General features: G+C 52.7%; 1 protein-coding gene across 1 annotated transcript in view; it reads left to right on the plus strand.

Moving 5' to 3' along the window:
- SMCHD1 (structural maintenance of chromosomes flexible hinge domain containing 1) overlaps positions 1–26928 on the plus strand; it is a 2317253-nt gene that overhangs the window by 1571898 nt on the left and 718427 nt on the right. The window contains exon 37 of the mRNA XM_078687460.1: positions 22864–23016. Within this exon, the coding sequence (XP_078543586.1) occupies positions 22864–23016 (153 nt within the window). The remainder of the gene's footprint in view (positions 1–22863; positions 23017–26928) is intronic.

The raw sequence follows: 26928 nt of genomic DNA on the forward strand, positions 1-26928 counted from the left end.
GCTCCTCTACCCCAAGCAAACAGTGACTCTCTGTCACTGCCCCCCGACCACTTAACACCTGTCGGGGGGAGACTGCAGCAGTTCCTGCCCGTCTGGAGAAACATCACCACAGACAGGTGGGTGAAAAAACTAGTTCAGTACGGTTATTGCCTAGAGCTAAAATCCACTCCACCCAACATCCCGCCAAGGCAAAGGCCTATGTCCGCAGAGCACTTGCACTTATTGCAGCAGGAAGTAGTGGTGATGCTGCAAAAAGGTGCAATCGAGCTCGTGCCGGTGGGAGAGGAAGGCACAGGGGTATATTCCCTGTACTTCCTTATTCCAAAGAAGGACGGATCTCTCAGACCCATTCTGGATCTACGTCCCCTCAACCTGTACATACTATCAGAACACTTCCATATGCTTACATTGCAACAGATTCTTCCCTTGCTAAACCAAGGAGACTTCTTAGCAACCTTAGATCTCAAGGATGCTTATTTCCACATTCCACTACACCCGTCCCACAGAAAATACCTCAGGTTCACTATTCAAGGCAAGCATTACCAGTTCAAAGTCCTACCCTTCGGAGTCACCACAGCCCCAAGGGTATTTACCAAGTGTCTGGCGACAGTGGCCGCGCACCTCAGGAGGCAGAACATCCATGTCTACCCCTACCTAGACGACTGGCTCGTTCAAGCCAAGTCGGAACAACAGTGCGCCGCGGACATGTCGACTACCATTCACCTCCTTCACAATCTGGGCTTCTCGCTGAACTACCCAAAGTCGCATCTTCAGCCAGCACATGTCCGGCAGTTTCTAGGTGCGACAATCAATACCCTGACGGCCATGGCTCACCCAAACCAAGTCAGGATAGACAGCATGCAGGCTCTAATCCAAAGGTTCAGACCACAACACTCGCTTCCAGCGAGAGTGTTCATGCAGTTGATAGGCATGATGGCATCCTGCATCTTCATAGTCCCTCACGCACGGTTACATATGCGCCCGCTCCTGGAGTGCTTAGCGAATCAGTGGACACAGGCTCAGGGGCAATTGACAGACCTAGTGTTGGTTACCAGTCGGGCATACAACTCTCTGCATTGGTGGACTCCACACAACCTTTGCAAGGGCCGACTGTTCCAAGAGCCAGTGCCGCAGATTATCCTGACAACGGACGCATCTCTCCAGGGATGGGGAGCTCATCTGCTCACTTACACAGTGCAGGGACTATGGACGACGCAGCAACAGAAGATGCACATCAACTATCTGGAACTGATGGCAATCTTCATGGCAATCAAGTCCTTCATTGTACATCTGTGCAACAAGGTAGTGTTAGTCCGGACGGACAACATGACCGCGATGTACTACATTCAAAAGCAGGGAGGCACCCACTCGCCACAGCTGTCTCATCTGGCTCAGAGCATGTGGAAGTGGGCCATTCAGAGGAACATCTTCCTCATGGCAGAACACCTCCCGGGAAAGGACAATCAGATGGCGGATCTGCTCAGCAGGTACAGCCATCAAATGCACGAGTGGGAGATACACCCATCTGTCCTCCGCCCGTACTTCCAGCAGTGGGGTCATCCAGAGATAGACCTGTTTGCCACAAAAGAAAACGCAAAATGCCAACACTTTGCCGCCAGGTTCCCTCACCCACAGTCGCAGGGGAATGCGATATGGATGAACTGGTCAGGCAAATTTGCGTACGTTTTTCCGCCAGCCCCTCTGATACCGCTGGTCGCAAGGAAGCTAAGGCAGCACGCGATGACTCTCATCCTAGTTGCTCCAACGTGGGCGCGCCAAGCATGGTACACCACGTTCCTCGAACTCTCAGTGGTGCCGCATCAAAGACTGCGCCTCACGCCCAGTTTTTTAACGCAGAACCATGGAGAAATTCAGCATCCAGATCCGCAACAGCTCAACCTGGCGATCTGGCTCCTGAAGTCCTAGAGTTCGGATACCTTAACCTACCTCCGGAATGCATGGACATCATCAAGGAGGCAAGGAAGCCAACTACCAGAGCATGCTATGCTGCAAAATGGAAGCGTTTTGTCATTTACTGTACTGCCAATGACATCAACCCGCTAGATGCATCTATCCATGACATCATTTGCTATCTGCTGCATCTTTACAAGTGCAATCTACCGTACACTTCCATTCGGATACATCTATCCGCCATAGCGGCTTATCTTCAGAACAGGCAGCATCTCTCTGTCTTCAGAGTGCCTGCCATTAAGGCCTTCCTTGAAGGTCTGAAACGAGTCATTCCCCCAAGAACACCGCCAGCTCCAGTGTGGAACCTCAATGTGGTCCTCACAAGACTAATGGGACCACCATTTGAGCCACTGCACTCGTGTAAACTCCAGTTCCTAACGTGGAAAGTAGCTTTCCTTATAGCTATTACGTCTCTAAGACGTGTTAGTGAGCTACAAGCGCTCACAATCCAAGAGCCATTCATTCAAATTCATCCAAATAGGGTAGTGCTACGCACTAACCCCAAATTCCTTCCGAAGGTGGTGTCACAGTTTCATCTCAACCAAACTATTGACTTGCCGGCATTCTTTCAAAACCCACAAACGGTGGCGGAAAGAATGCTCCATACCTTAGATGTACGGAGGGCGTTGATGTACTACATGGACAGGACACAACCCTTTAGAAAGACAAAACAACTTTTTGTTGCCTTCGCACCACAACACAAAGGCAACCCTATTTCCAAAGCAGGAATAGCCAGGTGGATTGTTAAGTGCATCCAGATATGTTATCAAAAGGCCAAGCGCACTTTGACGATACCCCCAAGGGCGCACTCCACACGCAAACTGGGGGCATCTATGGCTTTCCTGGGGAACATTCCTTTAGAAGACATTTGCAGAGCAGCCACGTGGGTTACACCACATACCTTTACAAAACACTACTGTGTTGATGTTCATTCCAAGCAGCAAGCTGCTGTAGGACAGGCTGTTCTCAAGACACTTTTTCAGGTTTCTGCAGCTGGCACGGGCAACCGCCGCTGATGGAGGGACTGCTATGTATTCTATGCTAAGATATGAATTTAGCAGCCCACATGCCTCGAACTGAATATGCTACTTACCAGTATGCATCTGTTCTTGGCATGTAGGGCTGCTAACATTCATATCGCCCGCCCTCCTCCCCGGTGCCTGTCGCAGCTGCAGATATACTATTGTATTCACTTATTAGCATGGACATCCTTTACACTTTGCACTCCATCTTCTGCCACAATGGCGAAAAACAATCTGGGGATGGAGCCGATGCCCATGCGCACTGTAGTCCAGGGGAGGAGCCACCTATCTCAGGATACTTCGAAGACTCTTCCAGGACAACAATGTGCGATCATCCGGACCCAACACTAGGCGGCGATCTAATGCTAAGATATGAATGTTAGCAGCCCTACATGCCAAGAACAGATGCATACTGGTAAGTAGCATATTCATTTCCTTACCTTAGAATATCCCCAGGCGTCCGACTGGGTCCGGAAGGTTTTCGTCAGCAGTACCCCTGCGCGTCGGTAGGTGTCGTCTGCGGCTCCACGTCCGTCGTCGTGATCGCTGGAATGACGTCGTCGGAGTACTTAGACACCGCCCTCGTGCGCTGACATCAGTTCTTCTTTTTTCTGCACCAGCAAGTGCAGATCTGGGAAGAGCTAGTACCCTTAGTCACTTTTTGACTATCTTCTTTGAGTCGACTTCGACTCCTGGTGCCGATAGGTATGCCCGGTTTCAAGCCCTGTGATACCTGTCACCGACTCATGTTGGTTACCGACCCCCACCGCCGGTGTCTCTACTGTCTAGGGGCCGACTACGGCGATAAGTCGTGCCCCGACTGTCGGGCCTTGTCCTCGAAGGCTAGGCGGGAGAGGTCCCGTAAGCTTCTCGAGATCCGACAGTTGGCTCTGCGTCGCTCGAGGTCCCGGTCGAGGAGGAAGTCGCGCCACCACCGCTCGTCGGATTCCAAGTCCCGCATTCAGGTAAGTCGAGGCATGGGAAGAAGTCCAAGAGGCGATATCGCTCTTCTGACTACCCTCGCCGGTCGCGGGTTCGGGTGGCACCACCCACGCGGCTCCGCCGGAGCCGCAGGCGTCGCATCCAGCCCCACACCGTCTGGTCCCTGGGCTCAATGCGACGCTGGGCGAGATTCTGGACTTCCTCGTGACCATGAGGAGTCTCTTTCCTCCCTCGAGACCCGCCGGCGTGCATTCGTACCCAGCGGGTCCGACTGAGGGTCCTAGCGAGCCGGCGGCTTCGGCCCCAGTGCCGTCTGCAACTTCGGTCCCGGCGCCGCTCGACCCCCCGGGATCCAAGCCTGGATCCCGGTCGACGCCAGTCGACCTCACGACTCCTCCACTGGCACTGACCCCTATGGTGCCAATCCTGGCGCCGTCCTCAGACGCCACCACCCCCGGTTTCAGCCCTTGTCCGGGTTCGGCGTCGGATCGGCGCCGTCTCCGGCATCGGTGGGTGAGCAATTCATCTATGACCCGGCTCCGTCCTTTATGCCTGTTTATCAGGACACGGATGAAGGGGAGGACTGGGAGGGGTCTGAGGACCCTCTGGCACAACAGTGCCAGTTAAGTCAGGACTGGGGAGATGAGCTGGGGGAGGCCAGTGGTCTTGACACATCGCCTGACACTGGTTTCATCTCTGTTCCCTCCGTGGCTACGGAGGAGGGCACTACATATGGTGTGGTGTTGCGCAGGGCAGCCAAGGCCTTGGCTCCTGAGCTTCTGCTGCAGCCATGAGGACTAATCTCCTCACTGAGGTTGTTCAACCGCCAGTAAGCTCTTCGGAGCCTATTCTGCCGTTCAATGAGGCCCTCACCGACGTTCTGATGGGCACTTGGTCTAAGACCTCCACAGTGCCCCCTGTGAATTGGAACGTGGCCCAACGCCATCGCCCGGCTCCGGGCGACCCCTGCTTTCTGTCCGTACACCCCACCCCAGAGAGTCTGGTGATCCAGGCCTCTATGTCCCAGACCGCATTCCCGACCGCTCCCTCGGATCCGGAATCCAAAAGACTTGATCAGTTCAGGAAGAAACTGTTCTCCTCAGTCAGCTTGGGGTTGCGGTCCATTAATACAGCATGCCTTTTGGCCCGTTACAACCACTCTCTGTGGGATACGGTGGCGGACGTGCTGCCTCAGTGTCCGGAGGAGACCCAGACACGGCTCGCCCAGGCTCTTGCTGAGCGGTGGGACACAGCACGGTATTCCATCCGATGTGGACTTGACACCACAGACTCGCTAGGCAGAGCAATTTCCACGACAGTGGCGATCCGTCGCCACGCCTGGCTGAGTTCCGCCAATTTTTCGGGGGATGTCCAAAACAAGCTCATGCCCTTCGATGGCCGTCGCCTTTTTGGCACAAAGCAGACAGTGCGCTTGAGCGTTTCAAGGATTCCAGGGCTACGGCCAAGTCCTTAAGCCTGTTAGGCCAGCGCCAGCAAACTTCAGATTTTCGTCCTTTTCGTGGCCAAGGAAGGGGCGACCCATCATGTTCGTCCAGCCACAGGCCGCAGAACCAAACTCTACGCGGACGTGGTAACCGCTGTGGCGGTGCAGGGGGACTGAGGCCCGCTCGGTCCACATCCACTTCCACAGCATCCGCCTCAAAGCCTTCCTAGTCCGAGCTTTCAGGCCTATTCCACGCCAGTAGGAGGCAGGGTTCGCCATCACCTACTCCACTGGCGCACCATCACTTCAGACAGGTGGGTGCTGCAAATCGTCCGAAAGGGCTACTCCCTCCTTCGAGCCGACCCCTCCAGCCATGCCACCGCAGTACCACCGCATGTCGGGGGATCACTTGCAACTTCGGCATGAGGAAGTTACGGCCCTCTTGGCCAAGGGGGCTGTGAGAAGTTGGCCTGGTATATGATGTTCACTATTCTAGTGAACACCTTGCACCAGTCCAAACAACCCTTATGGTGATGGTTGTAAGTCAACCTTATAGGCCAGCTATCCTAGTGGTAGCGTGGACTGAACAGTCTTAGGCTAAAAGAGTCTTGAGGGCGTGCAAAGCCAGCTGTTTTACCATATGTAACCCCTTGAATACCAAATGAAAGGACACCACACAGAATATATATATAATATATATGTATTTATTTACTAACACACTCCTCTGAACTCTTTATGAGGTCAGAGGCAAAACACATAACAAGATACTTAGTCAGAATACGTTAAGTTGCACAAAATACAGTTATGCCCTGGGGGCGAAGCAAACCATATACTAAGAAAGTGGTATAAGGACCACGTCACAAGAAAAGGAAAGGCCTAGGGCCTAGAGAATCGCTGGGGCTACACTAACTGACCCTTAGGTTAGGAGTAGGAGGCCCACAGGTGGCGCTTGCAGTGTCTTTACACACGCGCGAGAGTCAATGTTAAGTCAATGGGAACTTAGTGTTTAGAAAAAGAAGGATTCAGGACACTTCCGGTCTAGCTGGAAGGAAACAACTAAAAACCTAGACACTTGGATAGTCAATACCCTTGGGAGCACCGAAGTACTCGCGTTACCTCACCCACAGGAAGCGGGTGCATACGTGTGAAGATGTGTCGGGTTTCGCCGTTGAAGTCTAAGGAGCCTGTGAAGAAAGATGCTGCAGGCGACCAGGAGGAAGATGTCCGGGTGGATCCAAGGGTGGATCGAGGATGAAGAAGACCTGAAAGCAGAGGGGACAGAGTCTGGGTCACTAGCCAGTGACCGGGTGGAACCAGGAAGGAACCAGACAACTTCGAGGAGCAATCAGGTACTGTCGTGAAGCTTGTCTCTTAAGCCACGCGGACCAGGAGGCGTCGAGGACGAACAGATACTGGAGAGGAGCTGTCCCACTTAGGTTCTCGCAGATGGAGGGGTCGACTGCCGGATTGGAGTCAACAAGCCTTGGCAAAGGCAACACACGCAGGATTCAAAGAAGGTTTCTGATGCCGACCAGCAAGGTCTGAGGTGCCTCACCTTTGCAGGGAGGCAAGGGCCAGTCAGGAGCAACCAGACAAACGAGTTGGTTCAAAAGGATTGTCGTCACAGAGGCTACTAGCCAACGGGCCAGCAACCGGACAACGCGTCGAGTGGAACACAAGCAGAAGGGCCCCACGCAGAACTCGTGGAGGGCTGATCTTCGGTGCAGGTGGAGCTCGGATTCGGGGCTTCTCAATCCCCAGTGCACAGCTTCGAGGATTCCTCAGGAGCTGCACAGTTAGCAAGTCGTGGACTTTTCAAGATGGCCGGTCCCGCGTGTCTCGTCACCTCCACGCATCTCAGCTATGATGCAGACGTGAAGAGAGGGTCAGAGAGGTCTGGAAGTCTGGGTCTTGTCAGGCTCTGTGCTCGGGTTCCGGCGGGAACGTCGACAAAGCAAGCCGTTGATTTGCTGGATGGTGCCTGGTTGCCCAGGGTGGTCACTCCTTGGCCACAAGGGAGATTCTTCAGTCTTCAGCTTCAGCAGAACGTCGAAGGTCCAGAGTTTCGTTTCAAGTTTCAGTTCAGGATCAAATCTAAAGTCCTGGGGTTCAGCTCCTACCTTTATACAACTAAAAGGGGCCGAATTACTGTCTATGTTATGTTATGTTATGTTATATTGGCTCTTCTATAGCGCACGGCTACTCCGAGGAGTGCCCCGGCGCTTTGGCGAAGAGAAAAACAAGGAAAAGTGTACAACATAGCAGTGCTCCAAGAAAGGAAAAAATTACAGGGAGAAGAGCCAGGTCTTTAGCTCCTTTCTAAAGGCAAGCAGATTGGTAGCTGTTCTTAAAGATCGAGGGAGATCGTTCCAACAACGCGGTGCTAGATACCGGAAGGAACGACCTCCAATACGAGTGCGCCTGATAGAGGGCACCACAGCCTTGGCCTCAAGAGCAGACTGTCTAGGTCCCTCCTATGGGTGGGACCAGGAAGGGGGGTGGTTACACCCCTTTCCTTTGTCCAGTTTCGTGCCAGAGCTGGGGCTGGTGTGCCCCAGCAACCGGTTTGAACTGAGGTATGCATGGAGCACCTAGTGTGCCCCAGGCAGTGTCTCATCTATTCAGCCCTCCCTGTCCCAATACACAAAGTCCTGTCTGGGGTGGTGCTCGCACCTCTCCAGGCAGGAAACCTATTGTCCAAACCTCCGTGACTGGAAGGACTCCCAGCAGCAGGAGGTCAGACTTGTGTCTGTGGCAGCAGCATCCATTTTGTGATGCTGGGGCTCTGGTTAACTTTAACCGGGATAGTCAGCAACAACATGTCTTCTTCCTCTAGAAGGGTGGAATGCTACCCCCGTTGCCAGAATTGGCGAGAGGGTAGTATTCCAAAGCGTATGACACCTTACACGACATGTTTAGATATAGCCAAACCAAAGTTAGCATGTAACCGCGAGGATTATAATGCACTTAAGAGTATATGGTATGGCGATATCATAGAACAGCTATAAGGACATGGTTCCGAAAGCTGCAGACAGGCTCAGCTCATGCTAGAGCACAATCTCACACATAACCAAGCACTCTGCCTCCAGGATTGTTAAGGCCTGCCATAGGAGTGACTTATAGGTTACTATGTGTCTATATATAAGTAGGTATAGGAATACTATACCTAAGCAGCCTGAGTGATCAGCCAGTTGTGTCTATTTGAGTGTCAGCCAGGGGTGGCATAATACATGCTTCAGCCCCTGATAGGCCTTGGGTGCACCTATGCCCTGGGTACCTATGGTACACTATACAGGGACTCACAAGGGTGACCCAATATCCAATTGGAGATGTACCTAGAGTGCATAGAGTCCATTTTACAGTGAGAGCAGATAGACTGGGGTCCTGTTTAGCAGGATCCCAGGCCAACTAAGTCGAAAACCAGCTAAACACAAGGCAAAAATCTGGGGTAACCATAGTCAGGTATCCACCTTCCTACAGTGACAACCATACCAACCTGGTGATAAGAATTGTGCCATGCGCAGTTGGTTTCACGTACCTGACTTTTAATGAGCGTAACACAGTCCCTACAGCTTACAAGTCATACTTGTACACTTAGGCTGAAATGCATTTTTCCACTGTGGTGCAGTGGTGACTGCAGTGCAGATGGCGATTCTGAAAGAACGGGCACTGTCGCAGGGGAAACGCATGTTGGTTGTTTCACCGTATCCTGCCTTGGAGGCAGTGACGAAAGCCAGTGTACCAAATTCAAAAGCTTTGCACCCGAGGTGGATACAATGGTCAATTTCCTTGACATCTCCAGATGTCATGTTCATCTTTGATTCCTCTTTGCAAACTCAAGAGTTCTTGCAGTATGAATTCGTTCATCCAGCTCCTCCGACTATGAGCCCGCTGGAGGATTTCCATTGTATCATTTACACAGACGGATCGCCGCAGCCGGCTACGGCTTCAAAACATGTGTATTCAGCAGCCTGCGCAATAGTGGTTGGTACTAGGGTGAACGGAGAGTTCAAGTCCGATGTCGTGCATACACAGATATTAGGGGGCTGTACGGCCCAATTGGCAGAGCTACGTGTTCTGGTGCTTGCACTGGAGTACGCTGACCCTTGTGTGACTACTCTTATTGTGAGTGACTCTTACTACTGTGTTCAGTCTTAGAATGACAATTCATTCTTTTGGACTCAGAATGACTATTGTGATTCCAAAGGCAGCACGATTAATCACAAAATGCTTTGGGTTCGAGTGGCTGAGCTTAAAGAACGGCTCCCACTCGTGTTTGTAATTCATACTCTTGGTCATCAACGCGTGGGGGGTACACGCTGTTGGTAACTGCCTTGCTGATGAAGCAGCGAAGACCGAAGTTGCGACATATTTAGTAGCAGCAGTTACACGTTCCAAATGTAAGATTGATGATGACATTTTGGCAGCTATTGCCGCAACAGAGAAGGGAGGTAATTACCCTAGAGGTTTCTCTTCTAAATACTTTTATCTTTTAAATCCTGATAAAGTTCCCTATGTGAGAATTAACGACGTTGGTGACAGGTTAATTCCCAACGCGGACCGCAGGCAGGCTTTGATAATAGTGGCTCACGAGGGCATGGCCTCGGCTCATGCCCGCGTGTCAGCTACTGTATTTCTCGTACAACAGCGTTACTGGTGGCGCGGATTGTACAAACAGACGCGTGATTATGTCCTTCATTGTGACATATGCCAGCAGATTAAACCTCAACTGCTGCGCTCCCGCCCCAGACACAGTTGTACATATCTAATAAACCACTTGGGTGTTTTTATTTAGATCACTGCGGTCCTTTCTCCTCTGATACTGTGTATAAGTACATCTTGGTTGCAATTGATTCTTGCACACGCTTTGTTTGGGTGTGGCCGCAAAGGAGTACTGATGCCCGCACTGTCATCAGGGATTTGTCTTTGTGGGAATTTTTGCATGGGGCAGCTTTTATTCGGACCAGGGTCCAGCGTTCGCCTCTAAGGCGTACAAGGATGCCATGGGTTCATTGGGGGTCCAAGTCAAATTTTCGTCTCTATACAGGCCTGAGGGCAATAGTGTTGTGGAGCGAATAAACCGTGACTTAAAGCAATCCTTGACAGCTAAGGTTTTAGGTACAGGTAGGAACTGGCTAGCCCATCTCTATAGCATTCAGCGTGCACTTAATAATCTCCCTAGAAGGTCTCTGGGTGGGTGGACGCCATACAAAATGCTCATTGGCATCAAAATGTTTGTTCCGGACCTTGAGGGTCTAGACATGGCGGCATCTGCCGCATCCTTTGACTTAGATGAACATTCTGCTGTTTTACAGAATCTACAAAAGACCAGAGACAGTCTAGCAAAGGAACATTTGCCCTCCACTTCTGATGCTGCTCTTCAGATTCCAGTAGTTGGCTGGCTACCCCGAGTTGGTGATTGGTCCGTGAGAAGGTGAAGAAGAAGGAGGAGTTTGGCCCCTCATATCATGCACCAGTTCCTGTGCTTGGCATGCAGGGTACAAGAACAGTAATTTTACCTCCACTTCCTGGTCGCAATGAAAACAGGTACATCTCCATTGATAATGTCAAATTACAGCGAGTGGCCGATTCTTCTTAGTATGACTCCAGCGGTCTCTTGTCCAGCGATGCTGAGAAATTCTGTTTTGGCTCTGGCAAGTTCCACCAAGCCTGACGTTGCCTTCGAGATGCCTTATAGTAACTGATCCTTTATTGAATACACCGGCTGGTGATCCACTTAATGATACTGAGTATACCTACCCTACAGACTTGTTGATACCTGATATGCAAACATCTGCAGTTAACCAGTCACGCTTTTCATTTGACATTGACTCTGTTACATCCACGTCCCCATCGAAAATTTCGATTTTTGCTGTTTGGTTTAAGAAACATTTTTTGATACCCCCGTGGACTTATATTTGGCTGGTGCTTTTTTTATTCATGTTGATTGGATTTGTGGTGTATTTTTTCCGTTTTGTAAATGGACACTATGTTAAAAAAAGAACTTCAATTAGACTAATTGATGGAACTTTGGCACCCCACTCCTCATCTCACATCATGAAGAGGGACCAGACTTTTGTTAACATCACAGCTTGGTCCGTTTTAGATGGGATTGTATGGAATGCTGTAAAATTTCAAATCCACGGCCCCACAGAGGTTATTAATGTTCCCAATGTATTATGTGGTTCAATGGGGGATGTGGTTAAACAAATTATACGCTCTGATGACTGGAATGTGCAGGCCGTAGAGGCTCTGTTTTTAGATTTGAAATATTATGCTGCTTTTGATGCTGAAGATTTGTATTTAGACTCCGCCAACTATGCTGATTTATTTTGCTACCAACATTATGGCAATCATTTTCTGCACAAAGCAAACACAGTTAGAAATGTGGTTGATTACACACAATTGGAGCATTGTCCGACTCCCGTCGAAAGCAGCTCAAAAACTCTTTTGAAAAAGTTTACATATTTTACTGATTTTAATCAATCTAATCCTGAAGCATTTTATTTTAAGATGACTGGCAAGTCCTCTTCCAAAGTTAGACTTGCCCACACTAAATTACTATATTCCAAGTCCTTTCTTGACCAATTAGCAGTTGGGGGCTATTAACTGTGGAAAGATACTATTGATCTTAAATCTGTTTGGGGTTCTAAAGGCTGGCAGGTACAAGACACTGAGACTTTGCATCGTGCATGTCTCATCCCGAACCATATGTTGTTTTTAAATTCGACAATCTGAAAGAGACACGTTAGTGATAGATTCCTTACCTTAGGATATCCCCAGGCATCAGACTGGATCCGGAAAGTTTTGCGTAGCAGTACCCTTGCGCGTCGGTAGGTGTAGTCTGCGGCTCTGTGTCTGTCGTCGGCGTCGTTGGCGCAGAGATGACGTCGCCGGAGTACTTAGACGCCGCCCTCGCACGCTGACGTCAGTTCTTCTTTTTTCCGCGCCAGCAAGCGCCGATCCGGAAAAAGTTGTATCCTAGTCAATTTTTCACTAACTTTTCCGATCCTTTTTGATCATCTTTCAAGTCTCTAACGACTCCGACGGTGCCGGTAGGGATACCCGGGTTCAAACCCTGCTTTGATTGCAACCGACTGATGTTGGTTACCGACCCCCATCGCCGGTGTCTTCACTGTCTGGGCCCAGACCACGACGACAAGTCCTGCTCCGACTGCCGGGCCCTGACGTCTAAAGCTAGGCGGGAGCGGTCCCACAAGCGACTCGAGCTCCGGCAGTCAGCCCCGCGCCGCTCGAGGTCCCGGTCCGGAAGGAGGTCGTGGGACCGGTCGCGGGGCCAGAGTCCCCACAGTTCCGGGAGTCGTCACCAGTCTTCGGGGTTGAAGTCCTCAGGTAAGAGGCACAAGAAGTCGAAGAGACGACATCGCTCTTCTGACTCCCCCCGACGCTCATGCGACGCGGCCTGGGGTTTGGGCGACACTGCCCCCGCGGCTCCGCCGGAGCCGCAGGCGTCGCAGCCTGCTCCATACCCGCCGGTCCCTGGGCAGCACGCAACGCCGGAGGAGATCGAGGCCTTCCTCTCGACCATGAGGTCGCTCACTCCTCCGTCAGGTTCCGCGGCGCCTTCCGGCCAAGCGGCCCCGACTGGGTCCCCCAGCGGGCCGGGTGCTTTGGCCCCGGCGCCGTCGGGTGCTTCGGCTCCGACGCCGTCGGCGACTTCAGTCCCGATGCCGCAGGGCCCACCCGGATCCGGGTCGCCGCCGATCGACCTCACGACCTCGCCGGCGCCATCCCCCAGGGTGTCGCCCCCGGCGCCGTCCTAGGACGACGCCGTCCCCGGTCCTGCCCTCGATTCGGGTCCGGCGCCGGAGCGGCGTCGCTCTCGACACCGATGGGAGAATTCTACTTCTACGACCCGGCCCCGTCTTTTGAGCCTGAGTATCAGGCGATGGGTGACAAGGGGGATTGGGAGGGGTCCGAGGACCCTCTGGCACCTGAGTGTCAGTCTTTTCAGGACTGGACAGGTGAGCTTGGGGAGGCCAGTGGTCTGGACACCTCGCCCGACACTGGTTTTGTCTCCCCTCCTACTGTGGCTACGGAGGAGGGGGCTGCCTATAGTGTGGTGCTGACGCGGGCTGCCAAAGCCTTGGGCCTTGAGCTCCCCGTCGCGGCCGTGAGGACTAACCTCCTCACAGAGGTCCTTAAATAGCAGACAAGCTCGGCCGAGCCTCTGCTGCCTTTTAATGAGGCCTTGTCGGATGTTCTTCTGGGCACTTGGTCCAAGCCCGCTACAGGTCAGCCTGTATGTATGTATGTATGTATGTAATGTATGTGTGTCTTGTAAAGCGCACTGCTGCCCTGAGGCGTCGTGGCGCTGTAGACCGCTGGGGAACCCATCCTGGCTATCCCTGTGAGATGGTCCCTACTGGGTATCTCCAAGGTGAAACCAGGCATCCCCGGCAAATGTGGAGGGCCGTTGTAGAGATGAGGCAAGCTAATGCCCAGAGTTGCCGAGTGTGATCCCTGGTTAGAGTAGGCATCGAGTCCGCTGACCCTGGTCCACGACCCTGCCGCGTCGGGAATTGAACCCTGGTCCCGGGCCGTTCTCTGCTTCCGGGTCTGCCGCCTCTAACCAGTGAGCCACACCACTCCCAGGCGCCAGCTCCGGGCGACCCTTGCTTCCTGTCCACCCACCCCACTCCCGAGAGCCTGGTTATCCAGGCCTCTAACTCCCAGACCGCATTCCCGGCGGCTCCCCCTGATTGGGAATCCAAGAGGTATGAGCAATACGGAAAAAAGAAATTCTCCTCCCTGAGTTTGGGATTGCGGTCAGTCAACACCACATGCCTCTTGGGCCGTTACACCCACTCTCTGTGGGACACGGTCGCGGACGTGCTGCCACAATGTCCGGAGGAGGCCCGGACTAAACTCGCCCAAGCCCTTGCGGAGGGTCGAGATGCGGCACGGTATGCCATCTGGTGTGAGATGGATACCACCGACTCACTGGGTAGAGCTATGGCAACGACCGTGGCGATTCGTCGCCACGCCTGGTTGATGTCCGCCAACTTTTCGGCTGATGTCCAAAACACCCTTATGGACATGCCGTTTAATGGCCGTCGCCTCTCTGGCGACAAGGCAGACCATGAGCTTGAGCACTTTAGGACTCCAGGGCTACGGCCAAGTCCTTAAGCCTCTCGGCCCGCACCAGCAAACTGCTGCCTTTTGCTCCTTTCGTGGCCAAGGAAGGGGCGCCCCCACACGTCCTGCCAGCCACGGGCCGCAGACTACCATCCGGCGCGGTGGCGGATGTGGGAACCGCCGTGGTGGTGGTCGGGAACAACGGCGAGGCCAGTCCACACCTACCCCCGCAGCATCCGCCTCAAAACCCTCCTAGTCCGTGCTTTCAGGCCCATGTGACGCCAGGGGGGGCAGGGTCCGCCATCACCATCACCACTGGTGCACTGTCACATCGGACAGGTGGGTGCTGCAAATCGTCCGAAGGGGCTACTCCCTCCCCTTCGAGGCGTCCCCTCCAGCCATGCCACCGCAGTACCACCGCGTGTCGGGGATCACTTGAAGCTTCTACAAGAGGAAGTTACAGCTCTCTTGGCCAAGGGGGCCATCTAGCGCGTTCCTGGGCCAGAAGTAGGGTGTGGTTGTTACTCCCACTACTTTCTGGTACCCAAGAAGGGCAAAGGGGGCTTACGCCCTATCTTGGACCTACAGAACATCAACGGCTTCCTCCGGAAGGAGAAGTTCAAGATGCTGACTTTGGCTCAGGTCTTAGCTGCCCTGGACCCAGGAGACTGGATGGTAGCGTTGGACTTGCACGACGCCTATTTCCACATCCCCGGCCCACCGGCGTTACCTGCGGTTCACGGTAGGCCACGAGCACTTTCAGTTTACCGTGCTCCCCTTCGGCCTTACCAGCGCCCCACGGGTGTTCATGAAAGTGATGGCGGTGGTCGCAGGTCATCTGCGCAGTTTAGGGGTTTCAGTCTTCCCCTACCTCGACGACTGGTTGTTGAAGGCGGGCTCGCCCCAGACAGTCGTCGGCCACCTCCAGACTATGGCCGACCTCCTGCACCTGCTGGGGTTCTCCATCAATGTGCCGAAGTCACACCTGTGTCCCTTTCAGAAGCTCCTCTTCATCGGAGCGGTTCTAGACTCGGCGCAGTTTTGGGTTTATCCTCCCGAACAGTGGGTTCGGGATATTCGGGCTCTGATTCCAATCTTTCAGCCTTTATCACGAGTCTTGGTCAGGGTGACGCTGCGGCTTCTGGGGCTGATGGCCTCCTGCATCCTTCTGGTGCATCACGCCCGGTGGCGGATGCGGGCTCTGCAATGGGACCTGAAGTTTCAGTGGGCCCAGCATCAGGGCAACTTGTCCGACCATGTCTTGATCTCGGAGGGTACTGCAAGACAGTTGCAGTGGTGGCTCACGGACCGCGGTTGGGTCAGCGGCAGATCCCTCTCCCTACCCCAACCGAAGCACGTAGTTGTGACGGACGCTCCCTCCAGGGCTAGGGGGGCCACATGGGAGAGGCGGAGATCAGGGGCCTCTGATCTCCGGCGGGGTCCCTGCTCCACATCAACCTTCTGGAGCTGCGGGCGATCCGGCTTGCATTGAAGGCATTCCTCCCCTCTGTCCGGGGGAGTGTAGTGCAGTTGTTCACGGACAACACCACCGCCATGTGGTACTGCAACAAACAGGGCGGGGTGGGGTCGTGGACCCTATGCCAGAAGGCTCTGCGCCTCTGCAGTGGCTGGAACATCAGGGCGTGACCCTGGTGGTTCAACACCTGGCAGGTTCCCTGAACACCAGGGCGGACGAACTCAGCCGTCGATGCATGATGGATCACGAATGGCGTCTGAGCTCGGACGTGGCGCAAGGCCTCTTTCAGCAATGGGGAGAGCCTTTGTTAGATCTATTCGCCACAGAAGAGAACGCGCAATGTCATCAGTTCTGCGCGTTTGAATTTCCAAGGCGGCACTCGCTCGGAGACGCTTTTCGTCGCGAGTGGAGCTGCGGTCTGGTGTACGCCTTTCCGCCTATACCACTTCTGCCCAGAGTGCTGAAGAATATCAGGCGCGACAGGGCCCAAGTTATCCTTGTGGCTCCGGACTGGGCACAAAGATTTTGGTATCCAGAGCTACTCAGCATGTCTGTCGATCCCTCGATTCGTCTGCCTCTTCAGGAGAACCTTCTGTCGCAGCAGCAGGGGACGGTCCTCCACCCGAACCTGTCCGGTCTCCACCTCCATGCTTGGAGATTTAGCGGCGGCAGTTGAGGCCATTTGACTTGCCTCCTGAAGTTTGTAATGTGATTCTGGCAGCCAGGCGTCCCTCCACAAAGTCGGTATACACCTGCAGGTGGAACAGATTTGTGGCAAGTGTGCCTGAGGTGCACGGCAACCCATATACTCAGAACAATGGAATGCGAGGAAGGAAAATACTGTAAGGAGATCCAGAGGCTGGAGGATCGCTGGGACTACGCTACAAACTAGGTAAGTAAGGAGCAGGAGGCCCACGGGACTCACGTGCAGAGTGGAAACTCTCTCGCGGGATACGTACCAACGTCTATGGATCTTACAGTTTGGAAAGTTACGGATTCCGGACGAACCCGGATGGATGGAGGGAAAACAACAGTGGACCTGGACACTAGGATAGTGGACACAGACTTCAGCACCTAGAAGCTTTAGTTACCTAACCCACAGGCTGCGGGTGCATAGGGCTGAATTTGCGTCGGGTTTGCTGCGTTGAACACAAGTTGCACAAAATTACAATGGTGCCTTAGAGGCACGACAAACCATATACTAAGTAAGTGGAATGTGAGAGTCGATAAAAGAAATGGATCTGTCCAGAGGCTGGAGGTTCGCTAGGACTACGCTATCTTCACCTTAGGTAAGTAATAGGAGGCCCACGGGACGCGTGTGCAGAGTGCGAACTCACACGCGAGATGCGTAACAACGTCTATGGACAGTACAGTTCAAGTTAAAGGTGAGTACGGACAATCCTGACTAGATAGGACTAAAACGACTGTGGAACTGGACACTAGGACAGTTAAACTACCCTTGAGCACCGAAGTGCCCTTGTTACCTCACCCACGGGTGCATAGGGGTCAAAGTGCGTCGGGTTCTCGCGTTGAAGTCAATGGAGGCTGAAAGAAAAGATGCTGTAGCCGACCAGGAGGAAGATGTCCGGTGCAATCCAAGGGTGGATTGTTGAAGAAGGAGACCTGAAAGCAGAGGGGACAATGTTCACAGTCACTAGCCAGTGACTGGAGTGGAACCAGGAAAGAACCAGATGTCGTCGTCGCGATCAGGTGAAGAGTGGACGCTTGACTCTGCAGCCACGTGGACCAGGAGGTGTCTTCGGCGACCAGGATGGAGGCACGAGCTGTCCCACGCAGGCTCTCGCTGTTGGCGGTGTTGGATCCGGAATCGGCGTCAACAGGCCTTGGCAAAGGCAACCCACGCGGTGAGTGGAGAAAGCGTCTGGTGCGGACTAGGAGAGTCCGGGGTGCCCCTCTTTTGGAAGGGAGCAAGGGCCAGTCTGGAGCAACCAGACCAGCAGTGAAGATTCAAAGGTTCGTCGTCTAGGAGGCCACTAGCCAGCCGGCAAGTGACCAGACAACGCGTCGAGCAGCAAACAAGCAGAAGGGCCCCAAGCAGATCTCGTGGATGCTGGAGGGTTGATCTTCGGTGCAGGGGCTGCTCGGGGTTGGGGCGTCTCAGTCCCCAAAGCACTTGGTCGAGTTTACCTCGGGAGTCGTGCTGGAAGCGAAGTGCAGGTTCGTTCAAGATGGCCGGTCCCACGTGTCTCGTCGCACCCACGGGTCTCAGCTTTGCTGCAGATGTGAGTTGAGGTCGGAGAGGTCTGGGAATCCGGGTCTCGTCGGGCTCTGAAGTCTGGATCCTCGAGGGAAGACGACAAAGTGAAGCAGCTGGACGCTTGATGGTGCCTGCAGTTGCAGGGTGGACACTCCTTGTCCACAAGGGAGATTCCTCAGTCTTCTGTGGAGCATAACGTCGAAGGCCAGAGTTTCCTCTTGTTGAATAGTTCAGGATAATCTAATTTGGAATGGGACCAGCTCCTACCTTTATCCTGCTAAAGGGGGCTGCACTACTGACTAGGTCCCTCCCCTGGGTGGAACCAGGAAGGGGGGTGGTTACACCCCCTATCCTTTGTCCGGTTTCCCGCCAGGGCTGGGGCAGGGATGCCCCAGCAAATGGTTTGAACCGGTGTATGCACAGGGCACCTTGTGTGCCCCAGGCATGTCTCATTCCTTTCAGGCCTATCCTACCCAATACACAAAATCCTGTCTGGGGTGGTGCTAGCATCTCCCAAGGCAGGAAACCCTTTGTCCAGGCCGCCCTCGCTAGAAGGACTCCCAGCAGTAGGAGGTCAGACTTGTGTCTGTGGTGGCAGCATCCATTTTGTGATGCCAAGGCTCGAGTTAACTTTAACCGGGGTTCACAGTTACATACATTTCGTGTCCCTCTAGAAGGGTGGAATCATACCCCTGTCGCCAGAATTGGCGAGGTGGTAGTATTCCAATTCGTATGACACCTTACTCGACATGTTTTGATAATGTTATACCAGAGTTAGCATTTAACCGCGAGGTTGATAATGCACTTAAGAGTATATGGTATAGCGTTATCATGGAACAGCTATTAGGACTTGGTTCCGCAAGCTGCAGACGGGCTCAGCTCATGCCAGAGCACCATCTCACATAATTCCAAGCACTCTGCCTTCAGGATTGTTAAGGCCTGCCATAGGAGTGACTGATAGGAGGATATGTGTCCATTTTAGGGTTAGATATAGGTATACTATATCTACAGCAAAGGGTGATTACACCACCTTGCCCCAGCTGTCGTGCAGCCAGTTTTGTCAGATTTAGATAGCCAGCCAGGGGTGGCATAATACATGCTTCAGCCCCTGGTAGGCCCTGAGTAAGCCTATGCCCTGGGTACCTAAGGTACACTGTACAGGGACTGATAAGGTGACCCAGTATCCAATTAGATATGTACCTAAGGTACATGGAATCCATTTTAACAGAGAGAGCAGGAAGCCTGGGGTCCTGAATAGCAGGATCCCAGGCCAACTAAGTCAGAAACCAGCAAAACACCAGGCAAAAAGTTGGGGGTAACCATAGTCAGATATCCACCTTCCTACAGGCATCACTCATATGTTCGCCCCTGTTCCTTTCGTGATGCCCTAGTGGGACTTGAACCTGGTTCTAACTTACCTGATGTGCGCTCCTTTTGAGCCGGTGTAGGAGAGTAGGGTCTGCTATCCTATGGTCACCCCATTTTTTTGCTTTTTGCTTCACTGGTTTTCGACTTAATGTGGCTGTGGGCCTGCTAATCAGACCCACAGCCCTGCTGTTCTCTCTCTAAATTTCACACCATGTACTTGGGTCAGCGGCAGATCCCTCTCCCTACCCCAACCGAAGTACGTAGTTGTGACGGTCGCTCCCTCCAGGGCTGGGGGGGCCACATGGGAGAGGTGAAGATCAGAGGCCTCTGGTCTCCGGCGGAGTCCAGGCTCCACATCAACCTTCTGGAGCTGCGGGCGATCTGGCTTGCACTGAAGGCATTCCTCCCCTCTGTCCGGTGGAGTGTAGTGCAGGTGTTCACGGACAACACCACCGCCATGTGGTACTGCAACAAACAGGGCGGGGTTGGGTCGTGGACCCTGTGTCAGGAGGCTCTACGCCTCTGGACATGGCTGGAACATCAAGGCATTTCCTTGGTGGTTCAACACCTGGCAGGTTCTCTGAACACCAGGGCGGACGAACTCAGCCGCCGGTGCATGATGGATCACGAATGGCGTCTGCACTCAGACGTGGCGCAAGGTCTCTTTCTGCAGAGCCTTGGTTAGATCTATTCGCCACCGAAGCGAACGCGCAATGTCATCAGTTCTTGCCATTGGAATTTCCAGGACGGCACTTGCTAGGCGACGCTTTTCGTCGCTAGTGGATTTGCGGTCTACTATAAGCCTTGCCGCCTATACCACTTCTGTCCAGAGTGCTGAAGTAGATTTGTCTCGACCGGGCACAAGTCATTCTTGTTACTCCAGATTGAGCACGAAGATACTGGTATCCCGAGCTGCTCAGCATGGCGATCGATCCCCTGATCCAACTGCCTCTTCGGCAGGATCTTCAATCGCAGCTGCAGGGACGGTCCTCCACCCGAACCTGTCCAGCCTCTACCTCCATGCGTGGAGATTGAGCGGTGACAGTTGACAATTTTCGAACTTCCTCCTGAAGTCTGTGATTTCATTCTGACAGCCAGGCGTCCCTCCACTAAAACGGTATAGGCCTGAATGTGGAACACATTTGTGGCATGGTGAACAGCAAAGGCTGTGGATCCCCTTTTCTGCTCCTCTTTCCGAGGTCCTTCTGTTCCTTCTCTCTTTGGCCCAGCAGGGCTCTGCTCTGGGCACTATCGTAGGTTATCTTTCGTCCATCTCCGCCTTTCTGCGGCTTCCAGATCAGCCTTCTCTTTTTAAGTCCCCGGTTGTTTATCGTTTCCTCCTGTGCCTTTCATAATGCCTCAATGGGACTTAAATCTTGTCTTGACCTATCTGATGTGCGCTCCCTTTGAGCCCCTTTAGAACTGTCCCTTTAGTCTTCTCACTCTAAAGTCACCTCTGCCAGAAAAGTGAGTGAACTCCAGGCTAAACCTCCTTTTCTTGTTCATCCGTACAAGGTGGTTTTAAGGACTCGCCCTTTTTTCTTGCCAAAGGTTGTCACACCCTTCCACATCTGGCAGACCATCACTTTGCCCACCTTCTTTCCGCCTCTGCATCCTTCAAAGGAGGAAGAGAGGCTCCACCATCTGGACCCAAAATGAGCGTTCTCGTTTTATCTGAAGCACACACAACAGGTCCGGTTGGATGAACAACTTTTTGTTGGCTACGTGGGTACCAAAAAAGGTCGGGCTGTGCACAAACAAACCATCTCTCGGTGGGTCGTTCTGTGCATCAAAGCATGTTACTTGTTAATTAAGAAGGAGCCTCCTGTGGGGCTGCGTGCCCATTCTACCAGGGCAACGGCAGCCACTACTGCCTTGGGTCGCGGTATTCCCTTGCAGGACATTTGTCAGGCAGCTACGTGGGTCTCGCCAAACACTTTTACCAAGAATTATTGCCTTGACAGTCAAGTCAGGAGAGACGGCTTCTTTGACTGTTCTGTTCTCTGTTACTTTCTGGTGTCATCTTGTTCGCAGACCCACCACCGGGGTTGGTATTGCTGGGGTATCTATTCTAAGGTAGGGAATCTATCACTAAAGTGTCTCTTTCAGATGCACAAGTTACTACTTGTGTAACGATATATCTGTAAGAGACATTAGTTAGTGATAGGTTCCATACCGCCCATCCATCCGCCCCGTTCTGCGAGCTGATGTCTAGGGTTAAGGTCATCCCTTTCAGGGCCCTAGTTTCATGGCACCAGTGGTCAGTTTCTTGCATGGCTCTGCTTTCCTGGCGCGGAAAGTCGTGTACAGAACTGAAGTCAGCGCGCATTGGTGGCGCCTAAGAAGTGTCTGTGACGTCATCTCGTCGCTACAACGCCAGCGACGGATGCGGAGCTGCACAGCGCCACCTTCCGACACGCAAGGGCACTGCTGACGAAAAACTTTCCGGAACCAGTCTGACGCCTGAGGATATTCTAAGGTAAGGAATCTATCACTAACTAATGTCTCTTACAGATATATCGTTACATAAGTAGTAACTTGTGATTTTGGCACACTGTTTCTAGAGACTGTTTCTCTAAGTGGCTCATCTTTGTTGGCTCGGAAATAATCACAGTTGAAACTGACGTCAGTGCATCTGGGGAGGGCATATATGGACTCTGTTGATGTCACATTTGGAAGACGACATCGCTACGGAGTCTCTCGACGCCCTGTACCTATCCACAGAGGTACTGCTGAAAAACTGTCCGGATACAGTCTGGTGCTTCGGGGGGGATTCTAAGATAAGGATCTGCGGCTAGATCCTGTCTCTCCCAGATAATGCATTACCGATTGTAAGAAACTTGCTCTACACTTTCACAAGTCACACATGTGGCTCCACAGGTTGTTCTTTGCACCTCATGCCATCTACCGTAGAATATTAGAATTTGTTTTCCTCTTATAATCTGGCATTTGGAGGAATCTCAAAATTAAAGATGTACATCAATCCGGAACATCTATTACAGAAAGCAACAATCTGCTTGAATTCTTTGAGTTCCAACTCATCGATACTATTGAAACAGGCATTTAGAACATGTTAAATGAGGGGGGTGTATTGTACTAGCTACTAAATTAAATAAGTTTAAAAAAAATCTGGTTCCTAGATTATGTTGTGTTATCAATAAATACAGTGTGGCGTAAAATAATGCTTAGTTTCGTGATGTAGCCATGTTTTGCGATGCTGCTTTTAATGTTTTGAAGGTGATATAATCTGAACTCCATGCTTTATGTAAAAAAGAGAAAAACGTTAAGGTGGTGCACATCTAATTAAATTGTTTTGTTCTAGGATGAATATGACAACCCTGCTGGCATGAATTTGACTGGCAACGTAATAGCTCGCATTGAAAGTAATTCAGAAGAGGATACAGATATTCCACAATTTGAGGGTAATACTAGTAAAATTGAGTTCCCTGTCAAAAATGGACTGGTACAGATTACAGTAAGTTTTTGTTACTTCTTGTTTGACTGTCATTTAAACACTGTGTTGTTCTTTGGATCTGATAGAGACATCTAGCCGCAGATTCCTTAACTTAAAATATCCCAGGCGTGAGACCTCTGTGCGCCGGAGGACGGCGCCACTTGACCCTGTCCTTACGTCGTCGACATATGTGACCTCAGCGAGTTCATATAAGTCCCTCCAGGCGCGCTGGCAGCAGTTTCCTCCTTTTCCGCGAGCAACGCAGATCCAGAGTGAGCTCCTCTGGCCTGTCTTCAGGCTTCATTTTCGACCCTTCGGGAACAGTGTGCGATGCCTTCGGGCTTTAAATCTTGTAATTCCTGTTTGCGGTAAATGTCCGCGACCTACCAGCATCTTATTTATATGTGGTGTCTCGGCGAGCATCATGACTCCACGGACTGTGAAGCCTGCCAACGTCTGAAACTGAAGTCTCGGCCCGAGCGACGTATGATCTTGGCACGGCTGTCCCAGGCGGAGTTGTCTCGCCCCCCCGGCCTCTTCGCAGACTGCAGTTCCCTTTACTGTTCGGTTCCGCCATTGATCGCCCTCTGGGGTCCGGGGCCGTTGTTCTACACTTGGTAAGTCAAGTCGCTTGTTGCCTAGGTCATCAACCTCACCTTCTGTTGTCAGGGGCACTGGTTCCCGGAACTTTCCGGACGTGTGCTCCCGACGGTCGCCCCCCCTATATGCTCCCTTTCCGGGTGTGAGGGAGCCTCTGGCCCAAATGGAGGCCTATGTTACGGCTTTGCAGGCCTCCCTTGGGTCCTCTTCCGTTCCTGGGGCGTCCTCTGGGTCTCCGATGGACTCGCCGGCGGGGACGCCCCCGGCGCCAATTGATTCCTTGCCTCCCAGGAACGTCGGAGATGTGGTGTCGTTAGGGCGCGGCCCGGTTGGGTCCCCCTCTATGCTCCACATGGAGTCGGGGCGCGGCCCAGCTGGTCCCCCTCTTCGACCCATGGCGACTCTGCCTCGCCGCATAGTCCCAAAGGGCTCCCTGTGGCGCCGCAGGTGGTTGCTGGTGCACATAGCCCTGTCTTGAGCACACCCCAGCCTTCCGGGTAGGCTGGTGCCTGTCCGGAGCTGGGGTCGGCGCCGGGCACAGCAGGTGGTTGCCGGTGCTCATAGCCCTGACTTGAGCACACCCAAGCCTTCCAGGCAGGCAGCTGCCTGTCTGGAGCCAGTCTAGCCTCCGCTCCTTCCTCCGGAATCGGAGCCTGTTCTGAATGAGGCTTAGCGAGCGCCGGGGCAGCGCCGGAAGATTGCCTCGCCAGCCCCGGCGCCCTCCCCTTCTTCGGAGGGGGAGCTTGTCATAGTTACGGCGCCGAGTCGGCATCTGAATAGGGCACTATCGGCACCGACACGTGTCGTTTCGGCGCCGTGTCGACACCGACTTCTGGACTCTTCTATAGAAGCCTCTGGATAGAGTTCGGCGTCGCCCTCCCGCCCGGCGTCACCGGAGCTAGTGTTACCAGTGCCTCCCTTTGAATTTGTAGAGCCTCCTCAGAAGCTCCTAGATCCGGCAGGCTGTTCACCTCCCCAGGAGCCCTGTCAAGATCCTCATTCTTCCATGGGGCTTCCTTCCGTGGGGCATTGGGCGCACCCTCAGTGTCTTGGGAGGGTCAGCTTACAACCCTCCCCCACTGAAGAGCTGTTTTCACCTCCACGGTGGGCTACAGAGGCTGGTGTGGTTTTTCTGAGAGTGGTCTCTTTGGCCACCCGCATTTTAAATATGCAACCCCCCTCTACCCCTTTGTCTGTGGACCCCTTGCTTGAGGTCCTCCACTGTGGGTCTGGAAATATGGAGCCGCTTTTGCCTTTTGAGGCTTCCCTTTATGATGCCCTCTTGGGTACCTGGGTCCGACCTGCTTCAGGTGACCCGGTGGCTCATTGAGTGTTGCACCGCCACCGTCCAGCTCCACATGATCTTTTTGTGCACCCTGATGCGCAGGGGGTCGTGTTGCAGACTGCCTTCCCTTCTCTGCCCCCTCTAATGCTTCCTCCCTCTCTGGAGTCCACGTGGCTTGAGTCATGGGGTAGGAACGTCTTTGCATCCACTAGTGCTGCCCTACAGTCCTTGAATACAGTGTGTCTTTTGGCTCAGGCTACCTCTGCTCTTTGGGACTCTGCAGAGTCTTTGCATACTGCCACCTCTGAAGGTGCTCGCGTTGATCTCCTTCACCTCATCCGGGATGGCCGCGACCTTGCTGAATTCACAATCCGTTCAGCCTTAGATACTGCGGATTCTTTGGGCCGAGCCATGGCGAGTTCTGTTGCCTTAAGGCGTCGCGCTTGGTTGAGAGATAGCGTCTTCCCCGAAAATATCCGGGAGCGACTGGTTGACTTACCCTTTGATGGGGTTTTGCTCTTTGATGCTCACGCCGAGTCGGCAGTTCACCAGCTCCTGGCGGGCTTTCAGACTCCCACTTAGGCCTTTTAGTTCTGTCTTCTGTGGTACTTTTTCATTTTGCATTGTTTAGATGTGCTCTGTGTTTAACATGGGCAGTGAGCCTTACGTCGTCTTTTTTCTGTGGTCAAGGGTGCTTACCCTTTTATTGGCATCCCTTGGATGCTTTTTGCTTTCAGCTGCCTGTTGGCCCTCTGTGGCCGTGTTCCACAGGTTGCTGTGTCCTCTGACTGTGGTATTCAGCTGGTGGCTCAGCTCGGTAATGTCATTATGGCTCGGAACTCAGTTCACAGGTTTGGTTCGTTACTGCGTTCTTTTGGCCTGACTTATTGCCCTAAGAGGTGTCCCCTGTTGTTTGAGTATGCATACTCCATGTGGTGTACTTGTAAGCTATTATATAGCCTTGCTTATCTCACCTGGGCTTGGAGACCATGTGGGCTCCATTCGTCGCTTGGTGGTCCATTTTACGGTGTTCTATGTTTTTTGCCCTGGTACAATCTGTGAGAAGTTGGCCTGATATATAGTGCTCACTATTCTAGTGATCACTTTGTATCATTCCAAACAACCCTTATTGATGATTGGTTGTAAGTCAACCTTATAGACCAGCTATCCTAGTAGCATGGACAAGAGCAGTCTTTAGGCTAAACTCTAGAGGGCGCGTTAAGCAAGCTGTTTTACCATCACATATACCCCTTGAACACCAAGTGAAAGGACACCACACAAGTTGTTATAAAAATAAAGTGTATTTATTAATAACAAGACTAACCTGAACTCTTTATGAGTCAGGGAGCTAAGCACAATACAAAAACTCTTAAGAAAATACTGTAAGTTGCACAAATAACACAAATGCCCGAGGGGCACGAAAAACCATATACTCTAAAAGTGGAATGCGAAATACTAGCAGGTAAGTAACACGATCCAGGGGCTTCAGGACCGCTAGGACTACCTTACTGAACCCTTAGGTTAGGAGCAGGGGGGCCTAGGGAACCCGGGTGCAGAGTGTGAACTCTTACGCGGGATGCGGGACAAAGTCTATGGATGCTAGTAATTCTAAAGTTACTGTTTCCGGACGAATCCGACTAGGTAGACTAAAAATGAAAAAGGATCGGGACACTAGGATAGTGAACCTGTGCTGGAGCACCGAAATGCTCGGGTTACCTAGCCCAGGGGCTGCGGCTGCATAGGGTTCAAATGACGTCGGGAATCCTCGTTGTAGTCTATGGAGCCTGAAAGAAGATGTTGCTGGCAGGCGACCAGTGAAGATGTTCGGTGTGATCCAAGGCTGGATCAGTGAAGAAGACGACCTGAAAGCAGAGGGGACTCAGTTCTCAATCACTAGCCAGTGATTGTGTGGGCACCAGGATGGCACCGGATGAAGTCACCGCGATCAGGTGAGTGGGTGACGCTGGACTCTGCAGTCACACGGGCCAGGAGGCGTTGTCGGCGTCCAGGCTGGAGGTGCGAGCTGTCCCACGATGGTGTCTGCTGTC

The sequence above is a fragment of the Lissotriton helveticus genome, chromosome 4_1, assembly GCF_964261635.1.
Source record: "Lissotriton helveticus chromosome 4_1, aLisHel1.1, whole genome shotgun sequence".
NCBI classification, from domain to species: domain Eukaryota; kingdom Metazoa; phylum Chordata; class Amphibia; order Caudata; family Salamandridae; genus Lissotriton; species Lissotriton helveticus.